The 26,388-nt window shown below is 45.7% G+C and overlaps 1 protein-coding gene across 2 annotated transcripts in view; it reads right to left on the bottom strand.

Moving 5' to 3' along the window:
- The window catches only part of LOC116490622 (unconventional myosin-X-like), an 84,675-nt gene that overhangs the window by 51,416 nt on the left and 6,871 nt on the right, over nucleotides 1-26,388 (bottom strand). The window contains exons 2-12 of one of the 2 annotated variants that reach the window (XM_032190000.1): nucleotides 20,930-21,028; nucleotides 16,720-16,878; nucleotides 12,459-12,646; nucleotides 12,084-12,218; nucleotides 9,469-9,593; nucleotides 8,461-8,474; nucleotides 7,742-7,826; nucleotides 5,992-6,095; nucleotides 5,100-5,229; nucleotides 4,154-4,272; nucleotides 385-531 (exon numbers count right to left, since the gene is read on the bottom strand). In XM_032190000.1, coding sequence (XP_032045891.1) covers nucleotides 385-531; nucleotides 4,154-4,272; nucleotides 5,100-5,229; nucleotides 5,992-6,095; nucleotides 7,742-7,826; nucleotides 8,461-8,474; nucleotides 9,469-9,593; nucleotides 12,084-12,218; nucleotides 12,459-12,646; nucleotides 16,720-16,878; nucleotides 20,930-21,028 — 1,305 coding nt within the window. Of the gene's footprint in view, nucleotides 1-384; nucleotides 532-4,153; nucleotides 4,273-5,099; nucleotides 5,230-5,991; nucleotides 6,096-7,741; nucleotides 7,827-8,460; nucleotides 8,475-9,468; nucleotides 9,594-12,083; nucleotides 12,219-12,458; nucleotides 12,647-16,719; nucleotides 16,879-20,929; nucleotides 21,029-26,388 lie in introns of those variants that run through there. The other variant, XM_032190001.1, reaches the window with a different exon arrangement.

The following is a 26,388-nucleotide window of genomic DNA, read 5'->3' on the forward strand; positions in this document are numbered from 1 at the left end:
AAGGCACATCAGGAGAATAGTTTTTGTAGCTCATGCTAGCCTAATGCAGGAGGTCTATATGGTGGTAAATAATGATAAGAACAATCACATTTCTCTTCTTCTTAAGAAGAAAGAAACATAGTTCCATAAATATCAATATTACCTACCGCAGCATGTCTGCTTCAGGTCTGCGTCACAAACCAGACCTTGAACATCACTCTACACAATTAAAGCTACCAGAAATGGGCAGCTAAGTAGATTTTGCCACTCTCAGGGGGAGAGAGCAGTGGAGAAGTCCCAGAATGCCCTATGCTATCCTACACAAGATACAAACCTAAAAACTTCCTCCCTACATCCACTGCCCTCTCCAAATCCAACACGCCCTGCAAAAGATAAAATCCTGACCTGAAAGTTCTCGAAGCCAAAGATATCCAGGATGCCCACAGACTTAAAGTTTTCCTTGCCTTTGATCTTCGTATTAATCTTGTTAATGAGCCATGAGAAACACTGAGAATACAGTGCCATAGAGAGGGAGTCCCTGGAGTCTGCTGCCTGTAAATGCAGAGAGGAAAAAATGAGGCACAGGGAGAACAGAAAGCATAAGGTGCACCAGGAATCTCTATGGGACTTCAGGTCCCTCCACTCCTTTTAGATGCCTCAGCATCTCTTATTTGTTATGCACAGTGCAATAGTTATATGTACAGTCAACATTCAAATTTGCAAATAGCCCAGCCATGTGCAGATATACTATTGTCACTGACCTTCAGGTAACTGAACTTGAGAGGCTGAAGGAAGTAGCAAAATCACTGATATATTTTGGTACAGGTACTGGGGGAAGGTAGGTGGCAAAATACCTTACAACGAAGAGCCCATAGCAGTCCTTTGCACCACCTGAGCCAGCATTTGCAGTGACAGGCAAAATAGTTCAGTACTCCTTATACAGCAGTGTGATGGGTGTCAGCTCAATTTTTCAAAATCTGGCAGGACAGGATCCTAATAGAGAGTTCCGTCATGAAGTTAGCTGGTGCCTTTCCAGAACTTCCCTGCAAAGAGCATCATCTTCCTGGAAGGTGGCCATCAGCAGGACACTTGCCCCAGAACAGGGTGGGCTGAGACACCTTTCTGGAGCTGGCCCTACATCTCATGCAGTGATCATTACCAAGAGTCATAGGTTGAAAAAAAAAGCTTAAATTGTGAACACTAACTGGCAGCGGATAATTGTTCCTATGTAAGTGTTGCAGTGAATGTCCAGAATTGAACTTTTGAACTCTCAAGCAGAAGTAACTGGAATGGGCTGGTTGTACATTCTGATAACACTTGGACTAAACAAAAGTGTCATGCCCCATATCCTCTGATTAACAGAGAGACATGAGACAGAACCGCAAATTAAGAGGCTGATCATATGCTCTGCTTCTGCCCACAGACTACTGAGGTTGGGAAACCAGGATTTGTGGTTCAGAAAAGAAGAGGAGGTCAAAAATAAGTGTTCCTAAAAAGAAGAAGGGGGCCAGGAAAGACAAAGATCTTGACTGGAAGATTCTGGATGGGGTGAAATACCATGGAGATCAGAGATGCCTGAAGACAAAAGCCAGGGTATGCCCAGGGATCTGGACTGGTAGTTTCTGAGATGGGTAACATGAGGAGCTGCACAGCCTGGGCCAGCACAGCTGCCTGCCTCACCCTCCTGGACAAGCAGTACTCTCCCTACTGGGAAAAGACATTTGATGAACATAATGCTGGGGGTGGTGGTGAGTGAAATAATCAAGTAATCGAGTGGGGTAAAAGCTCTAATCTCATAAATTCTTAAATAAATGTTGGTATCTAGATCAGTTATTGCCTGTATACTCTCAGCCATGACACCAAGGTAATTCCTTCAGTAGCCCTGGGCAGCAATGTCAGAGGACTTCTAAACATACCCTCTTCCTCTCCAGCTTTGCAAGCCTGAATAATGCCACCTCTCCTGTTCTGCTTCACTAAAGGCACAGGCCAGCCACCTCCAAATCCTCCCAACCCTGCTCAGCTTGCTTCTGAGGCTCAGCCATCAAGATCCTCCTTTTTACCAAGTCTCACTGGTACTTTCCTCCAGCAACCCAAGACCTAGCAACCTCCCTTCTCCACAGCACATTTCAAAGCACAGTCATGCATGACTTTTCTGGGTATTTCTTCTCTCCATCAGTTGGTCTGCCTTACTAGTCAGGAGGGAGAAGGCCCTCGGGGCCATGCCTCTGACTGCACAGTAAGTTGGGCTCATGTCCCAGGAATGGGACCTCCTCATCCAGCTGTAAGCAAAGCTTCTTCCCCCACAGCATGGCTCAGATGAGATTTTCAAAGGCTCCTTTCATCCTCCCAGCCCTGCCCGCCCTCAGGCCAGTTCATCCATTCAACCCACTGAAATGTCAAAGCTCGGATGGGCAACCAGCCCGTTACAGAAGGAGAAATCCTTGGCAGCTCTATCGCTGCATTCCAGCAACAGCAAGTGGGAAGAGGTGGGCACAGTACTCGAGGGCTACAGGCCTGTACAACCCTACACGGCTGCTGTTTGGTGCAACAGGCCCACCTAGAGATGACACCTGGGCTGTAGCATCCACTTGCTGTAATAGCTTTCTTCCAGTCTTAGTACCGGGCGTCACTGGGCTGCAGGGGTCCAACAAGCAAGAATGTCGGGAATGGCCTTGCTTTCAGGGAAAGCTCTGCTCAAGGAGACTCCAGTAAAACTTACACCTGCACGCTCTTGCTCTGGACTGCATGGAACATCTCTGGCATTATTTGTTATCCATCCCTGCGTGCTGCTATGGAAAGGTGTGGTTTATCTAGGACAGACAGTGGAGAAGAGGAACCATGGTACTAGATATTGAGGGTATTGACTCCAGACTCTAGGCAAAAACATAATTGTCATGCAACAGCATTGCATGGACTATGACAAAAACATGGCATTTCTTAAAGACAAAGCTCAGCTTGTGATATATTAGCAGTTGTATTCAAAACAAGAAAAGAAGTGACTACTCTGCTGAAATGGGCACTGCTGAGACTTCGGCTTGAATATGATGTCCGAGAAGTGCATGCCAGTTCTTGAAAGATGTGTGGAAACAAGGACAGTGGAAAAAGAGATTTAGAAAATTACGTATGAGGCAACTGGGGGAATTGGATTGTTTAGCTTAGAAAAGACAATACCAAGTGAAAAACTTCACATAAACTGAAGCTTTTAAAGTTGATGGCTGGGATGCCAAAGGTAATCTAAATCTCAGGATAACTTTTCAGCTAGTCTCCACTGTAGCTTGAGCAAGGATACTTAAAGAGGCCATGAAACTCCTTCAATAGGAGACCTTAAGAATAGTTAGACTGACATCTGTCAGAGGGAGCCTGAAAACACTGGTTTCTCTGTTAGCGTAAGGGTTGGAATGATAACTCTCTGCTGTCCATGCCAGCCCAAGCTTTCCATCACAGATGTTTATTTTCCTATAACATCATGTTTATTCCATCCTAGCTATATTATCCCTTGCTTCCCAGTGTCTTGCATCTTCTTAATGACATAGGATGATGTTCCACAGTTATCTGTGCATGGACCTAAAACACCAAGAGTGCCCTCAAGTGATCAGCAACATCACAAGTTACAGTTAGTAGGGACAACAGTGCAATGAACCACAGAGAAATGCAACAGATGAGTAGGACTGGCCCCCAAAGGCTGTACAGGTTCGGAAATGAGCATACATACAGGCCTGTTTAGTCCTCTTCTGCTCCTGTAGATACACAAACAAGCTGCTGTGGAGTAACAACCTAACATCTGCCAGATGTTTTGTGGTAACTCTGTGTAAGCTTTTACCTTGCAGTCAATGCAGCATAAACTGGGAGTTCTGCAAGGTGAAAGGATGCATACATGCAATTACCACAAAGCATCTGATGCACACACCGCACAATATGAGCATGGCCAATTCCTGGTGACTGAAGGTGACCTAAAACCAATATTGTGCACTGCCTTTTACAAATGAACTCCTCCTGCCCTGTGAAGCCTAAAAAGCAGAAGAGGCAATGCTGGGATCCTAACTACTGTTAAGGGCGAAAGCCTGGAGGACACAGATCAGCACTGAGCAGGAACGTAACAGGAAACCCTAAACCTGAGTGGATGGTAAAGTCCTGGAAATGTAGAAGTGACAGAAGCATATAGTAGGATGCTTACCTGTTCCACAGTTAGAGGAGAGCTGATCTCTTCCCCACGCAGAATCATGGACCTCTGAGTCAGTACTTCAGAAAGCTGGAAGGCATCTAAGCCCAGGAGGTCACTGGCAATGTTCAGCACTAATAAGAAAGATGGAAACACTTTTTTATCCTTCACTTGTGAGGGATGCATGTTCTGCAGCTCACTGTTGAAATCCCAGGGACTCCTCTAAGTCAAGCAACTAAATTCCAGCAGGAAGATCCCATTTACTTAATTCCCCTTGGCATTCCTGATGCTGTAAGCCTACATACCCAGTCTAAGGTAGGGTCAGCATTCATTGGGGGCCACAGACAGATACTTGTATAGGTCAGCCTTTCTGCTGTCAACAGGAAGAACAAAACACTGCGTAAAGCTCAGCACCAGCAAAGTATTTATTAAATAGGAAGGTATGCTTTCCTAAAGGCACAATAGCGCAGCCGGAGCTTGGGATTGCTAAACTTGGATGTCCTGAAGAGAGGAAATTAACTTGAGACTGAAAGCATTTGTGATACATAGTTATTACTTCTGTTACTTCTGTCTGTCTAGACAGACTTTACCAGACCAGCTCAGATTGGTCCTCTGTAACAGAGTGCACACTAGCGATGCTTCAGAGGAGGGTTTGTAACAGTCTTATCTAAAACTCCTCCCTGTTCCTGCTTCTTCCTGCTCTTTCAATGCAAAAGAGAAACCATGAGACTGTGGACTCAGCCTGAGAGTATCCAGAACAAATGGATCATAGCCCAACTAAAACATTTTGGTGCTCTAAAGCCATGCGTCCTGTGGCAATATTTTTGTGGGGTTAAATTACAGGGAATCTGCTAGCAAAGGCACTGCTGACCAGGCTAGGGGGAGAGGACTGTGGAGTGAACTTTGCTGTAGGCCTTACAGGGCTTTGTGGGGTCGACCAAGTTGCAAGGGTCTCATTTACCTGCTTTTGTTGTAATCTGGGCTCCACCAGCTGTCATGAACTCAACATTTCCCAGATGAAGTGTGCCAGAAAGAAGTTTGAAGATGTCTCGGATCTCTTCTGTGCTGAAGTCCACCACCTTCATAGCAGTCTATGCAAAACCATACACACAGTGTTGGCTGTAGGTACAGCCACAGTACAATGCAAGAACCACACGCATGCCCTGAGCTCTCTCCTCATCTGAAGTATAAAGGCCATGCTAAAATTGAAACAGCTGCTGTATAGGATATATTCCTTTCCTTTAAATCACATCTAAGCAAGAGTTATTGAAATCTTAAGCTGCTTCTTCTCACCTTGTGTATCTCATTTTTCCTACCTTATTAGAACCCTTAGGCTGATAACACACCACTTATCAAACAAAACACGAATTGCATATCCATCCTGCTAAGTCCATAACCTCTTGTAGAATTATGGATGTTTTGATATCTGTGTGAAATGGCAGAATATTCCATTTATACAGCTGACATAACTAAAACATTTCTGGAGAACACTACCTTTAGGGCAAAGTGTTCCTCTTTTAATGGTCATTGTGAGTTTTCCTGGTTCAGGCCACCTATAGGGCTCTCAAAAATCATTATGGGGTGGGGGTGAGGTTCATGCTCTCCAAAGGCTCTGTCGTTCTAAATTATTATTCAACTTTGACTGTTTCCCAAACTCTCCCATTTCTGTGCACTAGAAACATTTGTCTAGTCTTGTTTTAACCAGGAATGGGTACACCTGAGTTTGAAGCTCATTGAACACCAAATTTTGGCTTAGGGCAAATAAATTCTGCCTGTGAAATCTAGACCCTGAAGCACACTTAGTCCATGAGATTGTGCCTAAGGAGCTGAGGACGTGTTAGAACAGGACTCACCATGACCTTGCTGAACATCTCTATGTCATTCAGGTTCTCATCACTCACACAGCCAGACTGGTTCAAGTAACGGTAAGTCTCTGGCTCAGAGAGGGAGAGGCTCTCTGCAACAGAGGAGAAGGAGGCAGGGAAAGACAACAATTTATTTAGCATTCAGTGCTTTCTTTCTATGATCTTAGTCCTCGAAAACAATAGGTATATTCATCACAGGGGGAGTTCATCTGAACAGACTTCATATGCCTCAAAAGGCACACCTAGACAGTGAATGCACTTGGGAAGGGGAAGAGGAAGGTGTGCAGTAACAAAGCTTGCAGTTGTTTATACAAAATGATTTAGAACAATCAAATCCCAAGCTGACTGCAGAGCCGCAGAAAAATCTTTCAATCCTGAAGTGATTCCGCAAAAAAAAAGGAAGATGAAATTCAATATTGTTAAGTGTACAGAAAAGTAGTCTTAACTATATACACATACAAGGACCTCTAAATTAGGTATCACCACTTGAAACAGTTCAGAGAGTCACAGTAAGATTTCTGAAAACATCTCAGCAATCAAAAACTGATTACTAAAAACTACACAGAAGGAACACAGAGCAAAACATAAAAACTGGTTTAGGTCTCTGTGTGTATCTTTGGCACAATCATATCTTGAAAACTATCTGCAGGTTTGATTTCTCAATTCAGAAAGAACAGAGGAGAACTAGAAGATCTATGGAGAAAGGAGAAAAGGGTGATCAAGAAGTAGGAATGCATTACAGATGGGGGAAGAGAAGCAGTCTGGGACACCAGCTTAGAAAGGGAGATGGGGAAGAATAGCAGAGGCCTGCAGAGATCTGCTGAAGAACAGAACTTTTTTTTTTGTATGCTTTTCCTGAGTATCTGGTACTAACCACAGCCCCACTATTTCCCTTTGCAGTAGAGATGGATATATGAATTGAGCCACACAGCCATTCCTGCATGAACTTCCTAGGACTGAAGCCATATTCCCTTCTACTCCATGTTCTTCCATCTGATTATTCTGGCACACACAGAATAAAGGCATTGAGAAATTCCCCTGTCCCCCCCCAAGCCTGAGTGCAGATTAACACATTCCTGCCTGTCTATTTGACCTCCTCAGCAGACCATCAGTGTTCAGCGGTGCCAGGGGCAGGTTCATGAAAGTGTGTGTAAAGGCGTGCTGCACTAGAAAAAGGATTCTTCCACATCTTGCACCTGCTGCTTTCCCCACATGCCCTCCTCCAGACCCTCCTCTCCCTTCTCCATGTACAGAACTATAGACCCTTTGTTCAGATACTAGATGTGTTTTGACTCTAGTGATGCCACTGCAACCCTGGTCTCTTCTCTCTCTTACTACCTGTGCTGACGGTTTGTTGCAAAAACATGCCTGTCAGACCAACCCTTGAACTCATCAAACAGCTCTCTTTAGCATCTGAATCAAGACTCTTCACCTTTTCTTTGCCTGTAGCCAGTTTTATTATTTGATCTCTATACCCCCTCTTCACTTTGCACAGACTTTGCCCTCCATTTCAGAGTTCCTGAAGAGGCATCTTTACTCATGCAGTATTTCTGTCATCTTCAGCCTCTTCCTCTCAACTCTCTTTTCTGTATTTTCCATGAAATCACCACACAGACTTCAGGAAAAAGTTATGTATCAAGTACCCAAAATATCCGTGCTCTAATTGACTTATACCTGCCAAGGCTTCACACGCTGGACTGGAGAGAGGAAAGAGCACTATCCCAGAAAATTAAGTTACCTTTCATCTCCCCGCTCACGCCAGCCAGCAGAGCATAAAAGATGTGGTAATTCCTCTCTCCAGGGTTCTGGTGTACCACTCTGTTCTGAAACAAAGAACACAGGCATAGCCAGTAGAAAGAGATTGCACTTGTGGTCTCAAAGGAAAAGAGAGGACTGAGATACAGGTAAATCTCTATGGTCAATGCACAAGAGGGGCTTCTTCCAGCTTAGCGATGGTGCTGTCTAAATAAGTTGTACATCAAAATCTTGTCTGGCACAGCTGTGTATCTAAGCATGTAACTCACTGAGAGAGTGTGCTCATGGTGAAACTGCAGCTTGCCAGCTCTGGCCCTGCTCCTCAGTGAGTTCCTGAGTCCAAAGAAAACTAAATCAGAGCAGAATTGATGGCATTTGGAGTTGTAATCCCATAAGCCTCTCTACAGAATTGAGTCCAGGTACTTGCTCTCTCTCTTTCCCCTCAGCAAACACCTTTTTCTTGTATTTTCTCTGTGTCCAGTGTTTACCACAGGCAGGAGAACACGCTTTAATAGATACAGAACCTCTTGTTCCTCCACCACCCTCTTCCTCACTTGGGTCAGCTGTGGTAGTAACACTTGAAGAGCTACGGTCTGTTCTCCATCCCTGGGATGGAGGCAGCAACCAGAAGAAGAGCTGGCGCTGCTCCACCAGGGATATTAGGAGAGGGCTCACCCAGCAGCCAGTAGAGGTGACACCCACCTTTTCCAGTAAATCTGAACAACATGTTAAGGAAAAAACATTCAAATGGTACATAAATACTCCTCCCTATTCCTTGTCCACAAAGGTATTATGTGGCAAAGAGACATTTAAAAGGGCAGGGTCAGATAGAGCATAGGACCTGCACAATGGTGGGGTAACCTAACAAAGGATGAGGCACATTAGGGCCGCCTAGAGAGATTAGAGAGAGCACTCTAATCTGAAAGTCTGTGTTTCATACAGCAAGTCTTGCATCAGTTCTCACTGCTTCTGCAAGAGACAGCTATCTTTCATCTGCCGACAACACAAAGAGCAGAGACCAAACAATCCCAGCCTGTTGTTTACGGCAGTAGTAAATTCATCTGGCTGCTACTCCAGTGGAAATTGGTGTGGTTTGCAGTGATCGGCGGCTTTGAACATCAACATCAATACATGTAGCCAGGGCAAATTTAGCTGCCTCATGTAGACAAAAGATGTGTCATAGCCCTTGGGAGAGGGGTACATGGGCAAACAAGGAAGAAAGTGGTCATAGCACAACATAATTTGACTCTTTCTTGTCCTTGATCAGGATTTCAAGGTCCACTGGAGATGGGCAGCCCAAAACAAGGAGCTGCAATTGGCCCTCTGAATTCCTGTTGTTCTTTGCATCCAAGTATTCCACTGGATACACTGACTCTTGGCTTGGTTTCACTTTCCTAAACCATGAATTCATTGGCAGAACATAAGGGAATGATCTTCTGGGAAAACCAGGGTGCAGTAAACATGAGGGATCTTCCTAGGCAGCAAATCGTTAAAAGGAAAACTGTTCCCACCTATTGCATAAACAAGGATTTTCCAGAGTTAGGAGCCACACAGCCACAAAACAAACACTTCTTTCTCCTTTAGGTTGCAGATTTACCCACATTCATAAACTGACTTTGAGTAATGCTGCTGAGGGATTTCCTGATCCACCCTGAGTTCCTCCTCATGTTCACTCACTCCAGCCGTGTGGTCCACTGAAGAAAAGGATACAGTCAGTTACTCGTCCTCCCTGGATGTGTCCGTGTTGAGAGAAGTGCAGCTGGATGAACTTGCCAAAGCGACTGGAGTTGTTGTTATAAACTGTCTTGGCATTTCCAAAGGCCTCCAGAATAGGGCTGCAAGGAACAAGGCAATGAAGACATGACTGGTGACGTGATACCGTTACAACAAAGCCCATGCCCGGCCTTTTGCCATTTGCACAGCATGCACTGCCACGTGAGATTAATTTGTTGCAGCATCAGACTGGACAAGCAGGAAGAGCTCAAGGGCAAGGAAGGATGGCAAAAGCAATTTAACACACTGCTAGACAAATTTTAAACCTTTGGGATTGGAGCTAATTAAATCAGTCCCTGATCAGTGTGGGCAGCTGGTGTTCATGCTGTCCAGGGCATTCCCCAGAAAAGCAGATTCGAAAATGAAAGGTGGCAAAACCCGGCTGGGTTGTGTGCTTAACACAGCAGCATCCCATGAAATGGGCTTGTATTTTTTTCAGGATTTTCAGAAATGTCATTTAAGGCAAGTATTCTGTAGCTTTAAAGCACATGCTTTTTTCGTTTCTGCTTCCTTCTTTGTAAGAGAAGACAATATAAGCCATCTCTTAAAATTACAAATAAACATTTTCAAACTACCAAACAAACATAGTACTAAACTGATTTGTCTGGTACTGGAACACAAACTTTTCTTGTTACTTAAAAACTTGGTTAGGTTGTTACAAGCCACATGATTTCCAAGCAGAGGGCATATATACACATCATATATTTGAAAACTTCATTCTAAGAGAGTAAATAAAGAAGTTGCAGGGGAAAAAAAATGGTGATCAGCTGAATAACTTTGTCTCTTGGTCACCTTCCAGTCTTCAGGAGGTAGCATACAAATGGAAAATGGTGAGTTAAAATGCAGTTTGGTTCTTATTCCGCAGAGCAGCACCAGGGAAAAAGCCTAATCCCATTCAAACTGACACATCAAATGCAGGATTAAAATATTCATGTTTGAAATTTAGCCAATTCTAAAATAACCTGAAGGCCTGACAAGCAAGGAGTCTGGGAGATCCTACAAGCATGGCCTGTATGTGGTCATGCTAAATTCTAAAACATACACAATTTGTAACAAAAATGACTGCAGTTGTTACCGTGATAAAGACTGGCTTTTTAAATGTCTCCATCTATCTACTGTGTGGTTCCGCTTGAAGAGAGGGCTAGATACAGGATTATTCAAAATGTAATAATTACAACAGATTATAACACAAGTAATTACAACTACGGGTACCACAAAAAATGCTGAAAGTTTCAGGCTTTGCAAGTGTTAGCTGCATGAGAAATGTGGTTATGGGAAAGGACCAACAACCTTTAAGAAACTTCAGGCAGTATTTTCATAATTTCTCCCAAACACTTTAAACAAACAAAAACATAGAAACTAATTTTCTCTGTTATGATATATTGCAACTATAGAAAATCCAATCACAGAAATCTGCGGGCATGGATCAGGAGGAGGCAAGTTCCTTGCCCTGGAGTGTTTGAAACCCAAGACCTGTGCCTCTGGAACTAGTATGTAAATAATGGTATTGCACAGGAACATTCCGCTGTGCTCACTAACACCACAAATCAACAGAAACTAATGGGAACAACCAGAAGAGAGGAGGACAGGATTATACGAACACCGCAGTTGCAGTGAGAGTGCATTAACCAGCCAGCCAATCTTTACAGCTCTAAATCATGCTAAATTAGACAAGCAAAACACAAGGAAGTATCTCTATAGTTTAGTTTGGCTGTGAGCTCAGGTGCATAGATGAAGAAGCCTTTTGGGGCATGTGGCGGAAGAAGGCACATGGATGTTGGAGGCTGGTGGCAGCTGCTAGGAGGAGCTGAACCACCATGGGACTAGGTGGGGTTGTGAGGAGTGGCAGCAGCCCTGGGATAGCCCTCTGCCTTCTTGTCCGCAGGGAGGAGGTAACAAATCAGTCCTCCACACTCATCACTCATGTTGGAATGGCTCACAAGGCATATACAAAACAGGCCGCGAGTTCCTGCGCTAATTCACCTTGCAGCGGTGGGGTCTTGCAGGCTGGGGAACCACCTCCCGAGGTAAGCTTTCTGGATCACAGTCAAGTTACCACTTAACCGCTAAGCAGGCTTCAGCCTTTTAAGCCACTCTCCCCAAAGCAGATTTTGCAGGTCTTGACTCGTGACTGTATAGCCCTTAAGAACTTTTTTTCCACCTTTCCTTTTTTTTACACACACGGTTCAAAGGTTTCCAGCTTTATTCACCATGCTGCAGGGAGGGAGGTTACCCACACAGCGGGGTGATGTGCCATGAGAGACATGGGCCTGAGACCTGGGTGGAGGGCAGCACCGTGCCTTGATGGCAAGCTTGAGGGTGGGCATGGCAAGGGAGTGACCGAAGGATGGAGACATCCTAGCTTCGGCTGGAATATTAATTTTCCAGCTGCCATACACACCACACTGCTACTGGTGACATCCCAGCGAGGCCACAACCTCCACACCTCCCTGATGAACCTCCATTTAGCTGCACGACCATCCCAGCCCACATTCGGCCCAGCCCTGCACACCAGCAGCTGTGGAGACCCGCGGTACGGAGGTGAAGCACACCTGCTCTCCAGGATGGCTTCTTCCACGTGCGTGCTCTTCTCAGAGGCTGGGGCCCCGAGGGAGGTCTGGCTCATGGCTGACAGGAACTTCAGCAGCAGCTTGGTGCTCTCAGTCTTTCCGGCTCCACTTTCTCCGCTGTTGAGGAAAAGACATATGTTCCACTCACAGCTCCAGGACAGACTGAGCTAACAACCATCCCACCCACAGCAGAGAGGTGATCTCCAGGAAGAAACACACAGCACGGCCTCTGCAGCAGGCAGGGGAGAGGCAAAGGGTAGGGTGGTGCGGGTATTTAGGCACAAGTCATAGCACATGGAGCAGCGGGAGCGAGGCACATCATGCAGTCAGGGAGTAGCTGGTTCTCCCATTTCTGACCTTATCAGAACACACTGGCTGTCATGGCGCTTCCACAAGCAGCAGTAGCACTCGTTAGCGGTGGCGAAGATATGGGGAGGCAGCTCACCCAGGCGGTGCTGTCTGTACAGGTCTATGGCATCCACACTGTACAGACCAGGGATGGGCTTGTAAGGATTTACTGATGCCAGGATGGAGCCAATGTTTGTCTAAGGGGAGAAAACAAAACACAGCAAAGAAATAAAGCTCCAGAAAAAAAAAAAAAAAGAAGAAAAAAAAAGAAGAAAAAAAAAAAAAAGACAACAAACCTGGTCCTGAAACAACTCATGGTGAAGGGATAAAGCCTGAGTGAGGAAACTGGGCTTCCCCAGTTCGGCAAAAAATGTCAAACCCCAGTGCAGGGGCTGCATCACTGGGTATGGATGGGGCAGTTTGAGTTTCACCATTTGATAATAAAATGGTCTTAGTCTTTTGTCTTTGCTAAATTATGCTTAAACAATTCAAAAACATGAAGCCATCTTCATACCCAGCTACCTTACAATATGCTTGAAGCTGAAAAGTACAGCTGGGATTGAAGGAGGGTCAGAAGACACCTTCAAGGACCCTTTCCAGGATCCCAAGTGGAGGGGGCTTGGCTGGGTTCAAGCAGTTCCTGGACAAGGAGGGGACACGGAGACACACACATGCAAAGAGCCACTAAAGCGTATCATTCATCTGCTGAAACGTACTGTTTGGAGCAGCTTAAATCAAGTGGTAAAGCCAAATCAAAATTGACAGCTGAAGCCCAAGGATTTGAGGACAAAAACACTGTTACATTTTCTAAACCCTCTATTTTGAAAAATATTTATTTTGAAAATCTCCCAGTTTAAGAAGAGTTTACAAGATGTAAAATAAAATACCCAAAGCCTAATATCTAATTTCAAACATTCTATTTTGTGAACTCAGAAGGAAATTCATTCTGCTTTTTAGGGCATGACTTTTTCAGTGCAGCCAACCAGCTCAAATCCAGTTATTCTCAGAGCTGCAGTTCAGAGCAATGGTGCCACCTCTCTCCTTAACAATGAATTTGTAATATGGTTAAAGTCCAGCTTAAACCCCAATGCTGGTATGCTGGCCTCCTTCACAGGGCTCCCACACCTTGGGCTGCTCTGCTCCAGGAACACCCACCTCAGCAGAGGCGTCAGAGGAAACCCTTAGAGAGCTGCATTAGGTAAAAGCCAGGGGCAAGATCTAGTCTTATGTCCAAAACATGAACTATCAGTCACCACATATGGATATAGGGATTTGCATGCATCTACTGGATAAGCTGTAAATGGAACACGTGGTGTTGAGAAAGACACAAGCATTCTCCCTTCCAAATGAAATCTGGGGACATACTGCAATGCTACGCTCCGAAGCCAGAAGCCAGACTGATAAGATGCTGTAATCACCAAACTATATGAGTCATTTATTAAAGCAGCAATCACGGATCATCAGGGAAAAAACATCACCTAGACCTAACTGCATTATCAGCAGTACCCGTATGCGCAGACTAGCATGGAACAAGTCTTGAAGATCATCTCATACGGAACTTTGTAGGCAGAAATAAAATTAATTGGCAATAGAAGCAGTAAGCAAGCAGATGATCTTTGCAAGAAAAGTGGGAGGAAATGGGAAAGCACTGAGAAAGAGAAAATGGATTAGGAAAGAGCACTGTACAACCAGCTGAGCAACAGATACTGTGTGGAGACTGCATAACAGAGATGTCCAGAAATCCATCCTAACTCTTCTCCCAAACCTTCACAGAGCTTTTTGCTCTCACATGTTTTACTCTGCACTTCCCACTCTATTTTCACCTCTCCCATGGAACATGCCGCAGCCCTTCCCAGAACTTCCACTGCAGCCATCTCTCAAAGGTGTTTCTAGGAAACTTTTCCATTTCCCAGTTGCACTCTTTATTACCTGAAGCCCCTTATAGATTACTTCTGTTCACAATTTATAACAGCAGTAGCATTTGTGCATCAACCAGGTACATACTGGCCACTGTACTAGCAAGGAGTGATCTTCCCCAGGGAACTCTGCAGAGCAGGACATGCCATGCTTGGCTTGTCTACATCTCAAGTCCTACAAGAGTGGTTAGACATGGCAGAGCTAGAAACAGCACAAAATGTGATGGTCCAGTTCCTGGCTCATTTATACATCACTAACATTATGTTGGATATACTTTTTTAAAGGATTCAGGAAATGCAGTAATGAAAGGGGATTGCTAAATGCTGCAGGCTGTTGCTGTGCTCACATAATTTTCTGAAACAGCTTGGTAGAGCCTGAAAAAAATGTCTTTGGAGAACAAAAGATATCAATTTGACATCCTCTAATTATTATTATTACCCTAATTAATTAATATTATCATTGCCCAAATTACTATTATTATTAATAATTTATAATTATTATGTTAATACTGGTGTTTCCAGGATACCCATTCCTTCAGTACTTTTGTTTTCCAGAAAATGATTATATTTCTCACCTTTTTTCTGATCTCTGTGATTTTCTTTGAGGTATTTTTGGCCCTGACTGATAGGCATAACTCCACTCAGTACAGCTTTACCTGCAGCCTTAGCCTACTACATTCAATCTGTTGAGAGTGTTGAGGAAGGTATTAAATAAACTCAGACATTCATTTCTGGTATTGACAGATCACTGCAAATCATTAGGTGGCACTACAGCTGACATTCTCAACTTCTGCTTAGCTGAAAACCGCACACAGCAGCGCTATGGCAAAACTAACAGCCAGTGATGGGGTGACTGCAGCGTTAATGTCTGCACCACAGAAATGCATCGCACGTGTCAGGTTTGGTGCCCGCCAGGTCAGGCAGTGCACAACCACACACCAGATATAGTCCAACTCAAGGAGGGGCTTGCAGTCCTTCACTGAGGTGTTCCAGAAGTCAGGCCCTTTGTCAACCTCCCGGACACTCAGATCTGAGGCGTGCAGCTGAGATGCATACACTAGGCACAGGTGAAAAATGTCATGACACCTGAACATTAACACCTTTACACACGGCTGGCGGAGGCATGGAGCTGGAAGAGGAGCAGCAGTGACAGAGCAGTGCTAGAGGCTTACAGAGAGAGGGTCCTGTGACACGGCCACAGAGCACGTGGTGTGGCATTTCTGGCACAGGGCACTGACTGAGAAGGGAGACAGCCCTGCCTCACATTGCAAAGCGTGAGGGACAGCAAACGGGAGATGGACACCCAAAAGGGTGGCCAGGTTCACTGGCAAAGAGCTGCACAGACACACTGCGGGTGCCAAGCACTGGCCAGGCAGAGCAGGAAGGCTCTGCCCCAACAGTGTGTGCACATGGGGGCTGTGCTGAGAGACAGCAGGCACGGGTCTGCAGAAACCAGAAAGGATGCACAGCATCTTCCACATCCCACTGCGGGAGATGTTTCAGAAACCGGGTCACTTTATTGATCATTTCCTGGAATACAGGTGCATAGGGTTCGGTTGCCTTGGTAACAGTTGCCACGCAACACAGATTTACATTTTTCCTGTCATAATCTGAAAAACTCTGGGTACACATACAGGATGGACAGGCAAGATAAGGGTAAAGAAGGCCAAGGCAGTCTTCACAATATTTCCTCCTTGTCCTCTCCAAGCCTCACCAGAGCACACTGCCACCCCAGCAGCCTCACCCCCGGTGTGCTTTCCTTCACACGTCCCTCCCCTGCCACTTATCTCCTTCCTGAGGACCCAAGAGGGAATCAGGACATGCTCTGGGTATTCACTGTGCAACTCAAAAAAGACATAACTGCTTCTACAAGCAGAAGAAGTAGGCAACAGGTTTGCTTTCCTAGTTTAGTTGGGCTCTTTGTCCAAATCAGGAGGGTATCTCAACAACAGCATACATGTACGTCCACTGCACTTCCCAGTCTACTTGGCCATCTGTAACCTCTGAACTGCACCGACAGGGAACCTGGGGAACATGAACACCAGCTGGTAAAACACGGATGTTCATGGAGGATACGGAACTGCACAATTACCACAGATCCTAGAGCTTCTAGGATTTTTGTTCATGTTTGGGAAGTTCTTCTACATACGCAAAGAGGCCTCTCTGGTAGGGGTAGGATCTCACAGGGCTGATGGAGCTGGCAAGGCACAAAGCAGAAAAAAACTCCCCTTTTATCCACACGAAACAATGCTCAGGAAACAATGCTAAAATCAGTATTTCCCATGAAAGGTGGCAGCCCCAAAGGTAAACAAAAATCATCATCCTGAAGAGATGTGGCCCAGTCAAGCACTTACATAGATGTTACCCTGCTGGTAGCGCTGGTGCAGGTTAAGCAGGATGGCAGCTTCATGCAGATCTCCCAGCATGGACATGTCTTCTACCCCATCGATGCTGGTCTGGTGCATTGGCAAGACCTTTTCTCTGGAAAGGGAGGCCTTGGGGCACTGGAACACCTGGAGGAATGGGGAGAAGGACAAATAAGAGCATGCCACCTGGCCATACAGTCTGATTTCCTACCAGAAACAAGTGCTTTTCCACAGCTTTATCCTTCAGCACTGGAAAAGGAAATGAATAAGGCACAGATCCGCTCCCTATTTTTATATTAGTAGTTCTTCTATTCTTGTTCCTACCTATTTGAGCTCCTTGGACAGAACCCATGGAGCACACACCCTTCCTTTGCTACTGGGTTGTTCTTTCACCTTCAGTGCTGCCAGGAACAGACCAATACAGGGCTACCTGATTTCTGCTGAAGTCCCCTTAGCAGGAGCAGGGCCCCATGAGGTGCACCAGACTAGGCACGTAGCACACACCGTGCTCATGCTTGTGGGCAGTGGTGGCAGCTGCTCCCAGGAGACCAAGAATGGTCTTTCAAAGAAGCACAGGGGGATCACGTCTCTGTATGTAGCATGGTCTAGGCAAAGATTATTCATGTTCCAGGTTTGGCCCTGGAGCAGACAGTGTCTGGGAGAGGGAGAGGATATTGTGTTGAGGGCAAAGGAAAGCGGGCAAAGCAGCTGAGAAGCCAAAGGAGTGACATCCTGTGTGCATGCTGGCATGGACATATGTGACGTGGCTTTCGAAGTGTTTGTACAATGACATCTATTAACTTCTGTCACTGCTCTGGGAAGTGTCTTCTCCTCTGTCAACACAGTTGCAATCTTCCTGCCTCAATTGCTGCAACCTTCTTCCTGCTAGAGCTTCCTCCTCCTCAATAACCCACTCTTCAGCTATCGGGTCATCTTCTTCACCCCCGTTCACACAGCTGAGACTAAATTGCTGTTCCCCTCCACCATAGCCACATCCCAGCCCTCATTTCCTCCTCCTCAGGCACGACGCTGGCATTTCACAATGCTATTTCAGTTGCTTCCCACTCTTGGATTCAACCGTGTGCCATCTCCCACCCATCCTCCCAGGCTGCGCTAGATAGCCAGACCCAAGCTGTGCAGATGGGACACTTCACACAGGCAGCCTGGAGGAGAAGCAAACTGGCCCGCAGTAACCTTTCCAAAGTAACTTGGGCTTTTCTTTCCCTTCTGAGGCACCAGGCTCTATTTCATCTTCATCCCTGCTTCTCAGCTCACCAGGTGCCACCAAAGGACCTGACGGACCCCACAGAGAGGGAGCCCACGGTGTATAGCATGGATCTCAGTGCTTTCTCCTGCCTGCTCCCTTGCAGTCCTCGGGCTGCTGTAGCTGCTAAGGAGAGGCCAGCCCGGCAGCTGGAAGCTGCAGACAGAATCAGGTCACCCTGCCCCCTCCCAGCCACCTCGCCAGAGCTGGAGCTGCGGCAGGGAGCTCACGGCAGCAGCACCATGCAGGCGCCCAGACAGTGCCCCTTACAGCACCCTACCCGCACCGCTGATGGAGCAGCAGAGGGATAACCTGCTGCAGGATCTTTGTCTTTGGAGCAGACACTGCATACGCTTCCATGGGAGAAATAGGGGAGCAGGTTGGCAGAGTGGGACAGAGAAATTTGGGGAACAGTACAAGCTACAAAGGTACGTCAGGAGAAAAACCACTACAGCACTTTCAGAGCATGAGCCAGCAAACCTCCCTGCCTCTCTTCCCTCTGCTGACTTGGACGGATTTTGGAAGGGGACAAGTCCAAAATGGTATGATGCGATCTGCCTGGCAATTACTCATTTACCACCACACCGTCAGCACTTGTGGCTATTTGGGCCAGACAAGAAACAATAAAAAAATGTCTAGGGAAAAAGCTGAGTGCACAAGTGTCTCAAAAGATAGCAGACGTTTGGCAGCACCTGTGCCAAGAGGCTGCTATGTCTGAACAATAATTGTGTGATGGGTCAGAGCTTGTTTACTTCCTCCTGTAGAAAAAAAGAAGAAAATGGGACCCTGAAGAGTAACACAGCCTTGAACACAAGGCTAAATGATTAGTCAGGACTAGATCATCATCTATTAACCCTGTCTTGAGGCTTTTGATAGTGATTATACATCATCCCTCCCTAAAGAAGAATCTGGTCCAAAATCCACAGTTGCACAGGTGCTCTGGTAGGACTGTAGCAAAGCCACAGCAAGAGGAGTGCTCATTAGCTCTGGTACCCTCTGGACAGAAACACTGCTCACGCTTCCTCAGGTGGAAGCTGGGTCCTCCAGCCCCATTAGGATATTGGAGGGGTTTTCTCCATGCCTGTCAGAGGCATGTGGCATGGGGAAGAGCTTCCAGGTCTTCCCTAGCACTGGGAGAGGGCTGGCTTTTAGCCTGTCCTCTGGCTTCCAGGGTGGACACGTTTCCTGTCTCCGTATCACCAGGGATCATTCAGGGTCCCGGGGACAGGAGACGTGTTTTTTTGTTCTGCCCATTGTTGCGCCAAAGGGGTTTTCCCCAAGAGGAGCTCTGACGTTTCAGAGGCACAAACGTGACCCAGACACGATGACTCTCCACCCTTAGAGCTTGCAGGGTGCTGCACTGACTGGCCAGCCAGGCCCTTTCCCAGGCCAGGAAAGAGGCCTTCACTACTCCCCCACTCAGGTCTGGACTCCTCCATCAGCCTGGAGCACAGTTCAGAGGAGCACCCTCCCCACCATCCTGCCTCAGGTATGGTAAGCCAAGGCTGGCTTCAGTGGTTTGCACTACTGAGCTGATTCCCCTGGCTGATTTTCCCTGAAGCAAGTGAGAAGGCACAGACAAACTGATCTCTCAGCAGAGCTGCCTCTGGAATCCCCCTTTTCCAAAAACAGCTAATGTTTAAACGGAAAATTATAGGCATTAACAAGCAGTTCCTTATTAATTTGGGAAGAAAAATACCTTTTAGTCTTCTAACTAAACAAGCCCTCAAATACCTCATGGATACTTCACAACGCAGCCAAAGATTTCTGCTTTCTCCCCAGTGATGAAGTTTTCCTCCTCAACCCCAAATTCACCCACTAGTGTGACCCTGAGCACACAAGCAAAGCTCCCACCCAGCATCTGTTATGTTTATTCATAAAGCTTTGGGCTGGTCTGTCTCCAATGCAGTTTCCAATCTCTTGTGTTTCATAAACGTCGGCTCCTCCTTTCCTTCCAGGAAGTCACATTTCTGATGGATTTGTTGCTTGAGAAGTTTTTAAAGAAATAAAAACAAATGGCAAAAGCCCTGAAGTGTAAGACTGGACACCTTACCTCAGAGCCACAGGGAAGCTGGGCCAGAGCAAGCACGAGGACACTAGATTTAGAGATCAACTGGCTCATCCAGTCCAAACCCAAATGAAGATGTTTTCATCTGAGTTTTCAGCAGGGATAAGACAGACGATCCCTCCTAGAGTTACCAAGTAATAAGCAATAAAGAAGGAAGGCAAGGGAAGCACACAGGACAGGTCTGTGGAGGGCACTGACTAGAGAAAGCCCTAGAGCCACCACCGTGTGCTTTTTCCTGCATAAGCCATAAAGCACACAGCCGAATTTGACTAAGAAAAAAACCCTTGGTGATGGCAGTTAATAGTTTTCCCAGGGTTAGCAAACCGAGCTGACTCACCGAGGATTAGGACAGTCCCTAGGGGTCACTTCCTACCAACAGAACTCCACGAGCACTGCAGCAGGCACACCAGGGAATTGCAAGGAGCACAGGGCTGGAAATAGGGCAGGGAAGAGGTTTGTTCCCCATTGCTGGCGGAGAGCAGGCAGAGCTGAACAGAACAGCCCTTACAGCCACATGGCTTGGAAGAATTTAATCGTAGCAGAAAGGGTTGATTACCTGGTGGGGCTGCATCCTTCCTAGGAGCCTTTTGCCGATATGATGGCACCATTAATGCAGCTTCATCACAGATGGCACAAGAACAGCCATGCAAAGGGAGGTGGGTGGACAAATGAAGAGAAGAAAGGGAGACCAATCTTCTTTCTAAGCTTAGTTAGACGTTTGGCATTGTTTATAATAGAGTTGGGATACTTTTCAGGCAGTGGCAGCACTTGAACGGATACATTTCCTTTTAACATAAATATGCAAGATCATGAACTCCATCTTGCAACTTGGCGTAGGCTACAGCCTCATGCAAACCTCCACTTACCGTGCCATAATCTGAGGTGAAGAGCACGTTTCCATCGGCACATGAGCCAACAGTGCATGGCTGCAGCTGGTCCTGCTCCCGCAGCCATACCCTGGCACCCTGCAAAAATCAGAAAACCTCCCATTAGAAAGAACTGCAAGGTCTGCACGTGGGGTGTGAACACCCAAGCAGAGCTGGAGGAAGCTGCAGTGTTCTAAGGCTACTTCCAAACTGCAGCTGCTTACAATTTTTAAGTGAGTCCTATTTAAGTTTTCAGGGAAGCTAGTTTGAACTTCTTCAATATAACATGAGAGGAACAAAAAGCAGCTTTAATGAGCTTCGTGAAGAAACCAACATAAGGAAACAGCAGTTTTTATAGAAAGTACTGGAAAGATACAAACACAGAGTAGTGGGTTAGACTGTCTAAACATTTTTCAACTTAGAATAGCAGGTCATCAAAAGTCATGCTATAATAATAATAGAAAATGTAAATAAAGCCTGTTTACAATTTCATACACCCACACGTCATTGTAGGTCAAAATGCTCTCAGAAACCATCAGCCAAAGCTAAGCAGATTTCACAGAGCTTTCTGCTTTCCTCTCTTGCAAGAGTTTCCTTGGGTAAGTGACACAATTTGAGTGTTTTTCTGATGTATATATACACTGATGTACATGTGATGGCCCTGACGTGTATAGTCTCACACACACACCACAATATCTTAAATTGCTCAGTGTCTCCCCAGACAACCCTGAGCACAAAGGCAAACTTCTGGTAACACGTATTTATGTCCAGTCGAAGCTGATTCTCAGCCTTGTGTTTCAAGACCTCAATACACAAAGCCAGGCTGTGTCACAGGAAAGGATGGGTGAATGGCTTTGCTGTGAAAACCTGGGCGGAGGGGAAGGTCCAGGGGAAGGTGTCAGGATGTGAGCAGAGATCAAAGTCTGGGGCTCACCATACCAAATGTAAATTCCATCTGCAGCAGCTGCTGCAAAGGCAAAGCTGTATGAATTGCATGGATCTTAAGTCAAGAAATAGATTTAAGAATTACTGCTAAAAAAAAAGTATTAGAAACTAGGCTTGTGGATAAGAAGTCCTTGGATAAAGTAATAGAAAAAAGGGGCTCAAAATACAACTTTAATGGATGCCAACTGACATACAGGAAAAAGTGTGTGAGTTTCATCTGAAAACTTTCTAGTTACATAGAAACACAGCCACGTGGCCTCCTAGTAGTCATCACTGCCCTGTGGCCGCACCAAGACACCTCTGTAACCATGCAGATGATCTTAAACTTTACATGTTTATTTGGGCTAGGTAATAAAAAGGTCACGAAGACCAAAATTACTTTAGCTTTTTTGATGGAGCTTTCACCAGAATCATGCCCAAAATGGTGTTGTGCAAGTAAGCAGCCAGTCAGCACCTAGAAAAAAGAGATAAAATGCAAGAAGAACAAGCTGCCCCACCAGATACAGTCTGCATTATGCAGAATTAGGCACAGCATCAAACTGCTCTTCAGTTATCGCAAACCAATATGTTCTGTCTTCCCATAGAAATCAAACTCTGCTTAGCTAGGTATTCAGAAAAAGCCAAAGTGCTGAACTGTTCAGGAATATTAAGGACATCCCGCTTTTTTCAATCGATTCATAAACCTACTTTCTTCCTAATTTGTTTTATAACCCTACGATATTGATTATGAAAGCCCTCTTAAACATGTCAGCACCATTACCTCCTTGTTTATAGGCTTATTATATTTGAAGAGATATGATATGATTTCCATATTACATTAGACAGAATGTGGAACAATAGTTTATTCTTACTGGTTTATTTTACTATTTTTAACTACTTTGGTCACTTTTAATACTTTAAGACCCTGGATTTTCCTTTCTCTAGAAGATATACCTACAACCTCCGGCCCTCCCAGGTAAGGAACTGGTTTTAATGACGTTAAGGAAGCTGGCATAATTCTAGCTTCACTGTGATGTTCTCTTCTAGATTTCCCACAGCAGGCAGACTGATTTCACATCACTAGATGAATGAAAAACACCGGTTCAAGGATGTATGCCAATGCGAGAATTGTGTGTGAAGCTCTGCCCTCATAACCAGTGAGCAATTGAAATAGAGAAGTGTTTTCTTAATGTTACAGATTCGAGTTTCAAGATCGCAGAGAGATAGCAAGCAATTCATTGAATAAGGAATTCGAGGGACTGTTAGAGATCTTCGCAACATCCTCTTATATTTTCTGAAACTTGTGATGCTTGAGACGGTGTCCTGAAGTACCCAGGCAAGACACTGGTGGTTAGAAATCATCCATGTCCCAAATCGTATTCAGACTCTTCACAAACATCCTCCACTAATACATGTTGCTGTTCACATTGTTTTCACTAAAGGCTCCTAGCTACCATCACAATATCAAGAGCAAAGAATCATCATCAAAAACCTGAAAATATGTTCCCGGAGTTCCCAATAAAGAGCAAGATGAAAGAAAACCTTTTCTAATATAAGTAGCACATTCTCAACAGTGCACTCTCAACAGCCTGCAGACACCACTAACCCACACAATCACAGCTGGGAGCTCCATTAGTCAGGAGCTAGACCCACACCCTCCCCTGCACACACACACAGCATTAGCAGCATGCCTTCCTTGCAAGACCTCGTGCACACCTGCAGACAAAGGGAACCCAGGTTACACACACTTCCCAGTCCCTAAACTCAGAAACTAGTTTGGAGGAATAGGCAGCTGATGATCAGCTACACAGAAGGTGCTCCACAGGCACCAACTCTGATTTTTTATTAGGTATCATTTAGAGGTGAGAAGGAGGGAGACAGACAGTGTGATCCCTCTATCTTTGACTCCTAGAAATTATCAGAAGGTCCAGACTAACTCAGTTCCCTTTCCCAGCAGAAGTCCACATACAAATATAGTAAGAAATACTCCCAGAAGCAGAAGACCTACTTCTCTTGTACAGCATTGCATCATGTTCTACAAACTTATGGGAGATCCTTCTCCAGCATGCTGCCCAAGAGCAGAAGGCAAAGCGATGAAACTCCCAGGCACTAGGGTATTTCAGCTGCCCAGGACTTACTTCAGTCCACTTTGATGTTTCAGCAGTTTTCACAACAGCAATTGCCTCTGCCCAGTAGAAGTGCACTGCACCCATTTATTTTGTTTCCAGAAGGAACATCATGCTGAGACGGCCTGACTAGGAACCACAGAGCAAATTATTCTAACTTCTGCCCAGCATAACACCCATTTCCTGAAAGACTGAGTTTGTTTTAGTGCATGTCCTTCCCTCAGCCCTTTTTTTCTAAACATGAAATTCCCCAAGGAGCCCTGACTAAATACAGAAACAGATGGTGACACCAAAGAAACTGCCCTCACATCGTTCCCCTCTCCCCCAGTACCATGCATTTCATTGATCAGTTGAAAGGATTAAATTGAGCAGAAAACTTAAGAACTGCCAGGCAGCAAGACTAAGCTTCCATGGGAGAAGCAAGAGAAGCAAAGCAGAACAGCAATCTGCTGGGGTCGGGCGGGTCCCAGCTTCCGCAGGCAATACAAATGATGGGAAAAACCCTGCTCTCCAAGCACAAGATGGAAAAAGCTCAGTTTTTTGACTGGGATAGAGAAATTCTTACCTGCATCCAGAAACAAGACAATATCACAAAGAACGAAGCGACAAGCAATCACTGATTTGAAAAGAATACATTAATGGAGAGCTAAGGAATAGAGTGATGATTTTGTGTAACTGTTTTCAAATGAATAAAACTGGTAAAATACTAAAGATATTTGAGTTCCTTTTATAATGAGAATAGCTCTTCCCCTCCTGATTCCTCTTTTAAGTAGGACTTTGTCAAATTACCCCAACACCCTCAAACAGTGCAAGGACAGCAGCTACTGAAAGAAAGAATAAAGTAGTAACATACCAGAGTTCCTGTACCAAGAGGTCACTTGGATATTAAACAAACTCAGAGACCAGCATCCTCATTCCTACGGTCTCAGTGACAATCTGTCCACGATCTGGCCTTACCACAAAGTGCATAGCAAAGCACAATCCTGAAAACTGACACCATAACAGGGAGTTATAATTTAGAAAATAAAGTTGCTTGCATACCAAGAGCACTGTTTCATCAGCCCTGTCTCACGCTCACAGTGTTGTCTTTTACTGAGGACAATGAACTCTAGGACAACATTTTTTTGTTCTTAGAGCACCTGGCACTTTGGGGTCCTTGACTTGGAAATCCTTGCGCACGATCCTCCCTCCTTGTGCACAAATCTGTGCAGCTCCCAGGAGCAATGTGCTTGGCAGGGGTGCATCAGGTGGGTTTATCAATGGTCCAGGAGTTACTCAAAGAGGAAAAATGCTTTTGGCTGAAAGATATTCTCCAGAGAACGAATCATGCAGACAACTGCCCAGCTTGTTTCCATTATGGCATGTTTTTGTGATGTTGTCTTTGTGAAAGAACAAGGCTCTCAGCCTTCAGACCTATCTGCAGAGATATATTATTAGAGACCAGCCCTTGCAGGGCCTTGGTTTGGGCCAATTCCTCCATCAGCCATTCTGCAAGGGGCAGGGATGTCTCAGAAAAGGACTCTCCTGCACTGTGAGTCCAAGATAAACACCACTGTGGGTGCTGTAAGTTTTTCAGCCATATCTGTCATTGTGTATACGCATACCTTTGTCCTGAGGCTGTTCAGTAGGTATTAGATATCCAAGCCTTGTGTTTTCCCTGCCGACAGATCCATATGCTCCTAGGCTTGGAAGCAGCATTGTGCAAAGTCAGCTCTCTTCCTGGCCTCAGTGGGCTTTGTGGTTGAAAGCCAGGCAGCAGCACTTGGGCTGGAAAGGCCCGTGCCATGCAGACAAAGCCAGGCTCGGGTTTCAATAAATGCACTTTTCAACAGATTGATCTAGATGATCATGAATAAGTGATAGGACAGAAATAAAGAGACTTAGCTAATGGACACAAGACTGGTGGGGAGGGGGAGTCTGTGACACCCTAGATCCATATGGGAAGGGATGCAGAAACCCTGCGGCGTTTCTTGTGTCAGTCTGACATGAAGTCACCTAGACAGTCCCTAGGTTAGGTGTGACCAGCAAGAGCGGTGCCTCTGGGGGCCTGGGGCAGCCCAGGAAACCACAGGTGGAGAGAGACAGAAGCAGGAATGGCCGAGCCAGCAGCAGCCGACATGGAGCGGCTGGGAAGAGCAAAAATAACAACAAAAAATAATTTACTTCTTGTGAGGCACAAGGATGACCTGCTGTGACGCTAGGAGGGACTGGATCTCACCTGGGAATGTGCCGTGGTTGCAGCCCCACAGGCTGTACCCATGGGGCTCAGGGAGATCCATGGCCAGCACAGCTCCTGGGGCCGAGCACAGCTCGTGGGGCCAAGACCCAGCTCAGCCCCTGGCTCAGGCAAGTTCAGTTATCAGCCCTGCTCCTTACTAATTAAGGGGAAAAGCCCTCAGCGTGCCAGCC

This window comes from Aythya fuligula, chromosome 6 (assembly GCF_009819795.1).
Source record: "Aythya fuligula isolate bAytFul2 chromosome 6, bAytFul2.pri, whole genome shotgun sequence".
NCBI classification, from domain to species: domain Eukaryota; kingdom Metazoa; phylum Chordata; class Aves; order Anseriformes; family Anatidae; genus Aythya; species Aythya fuligula.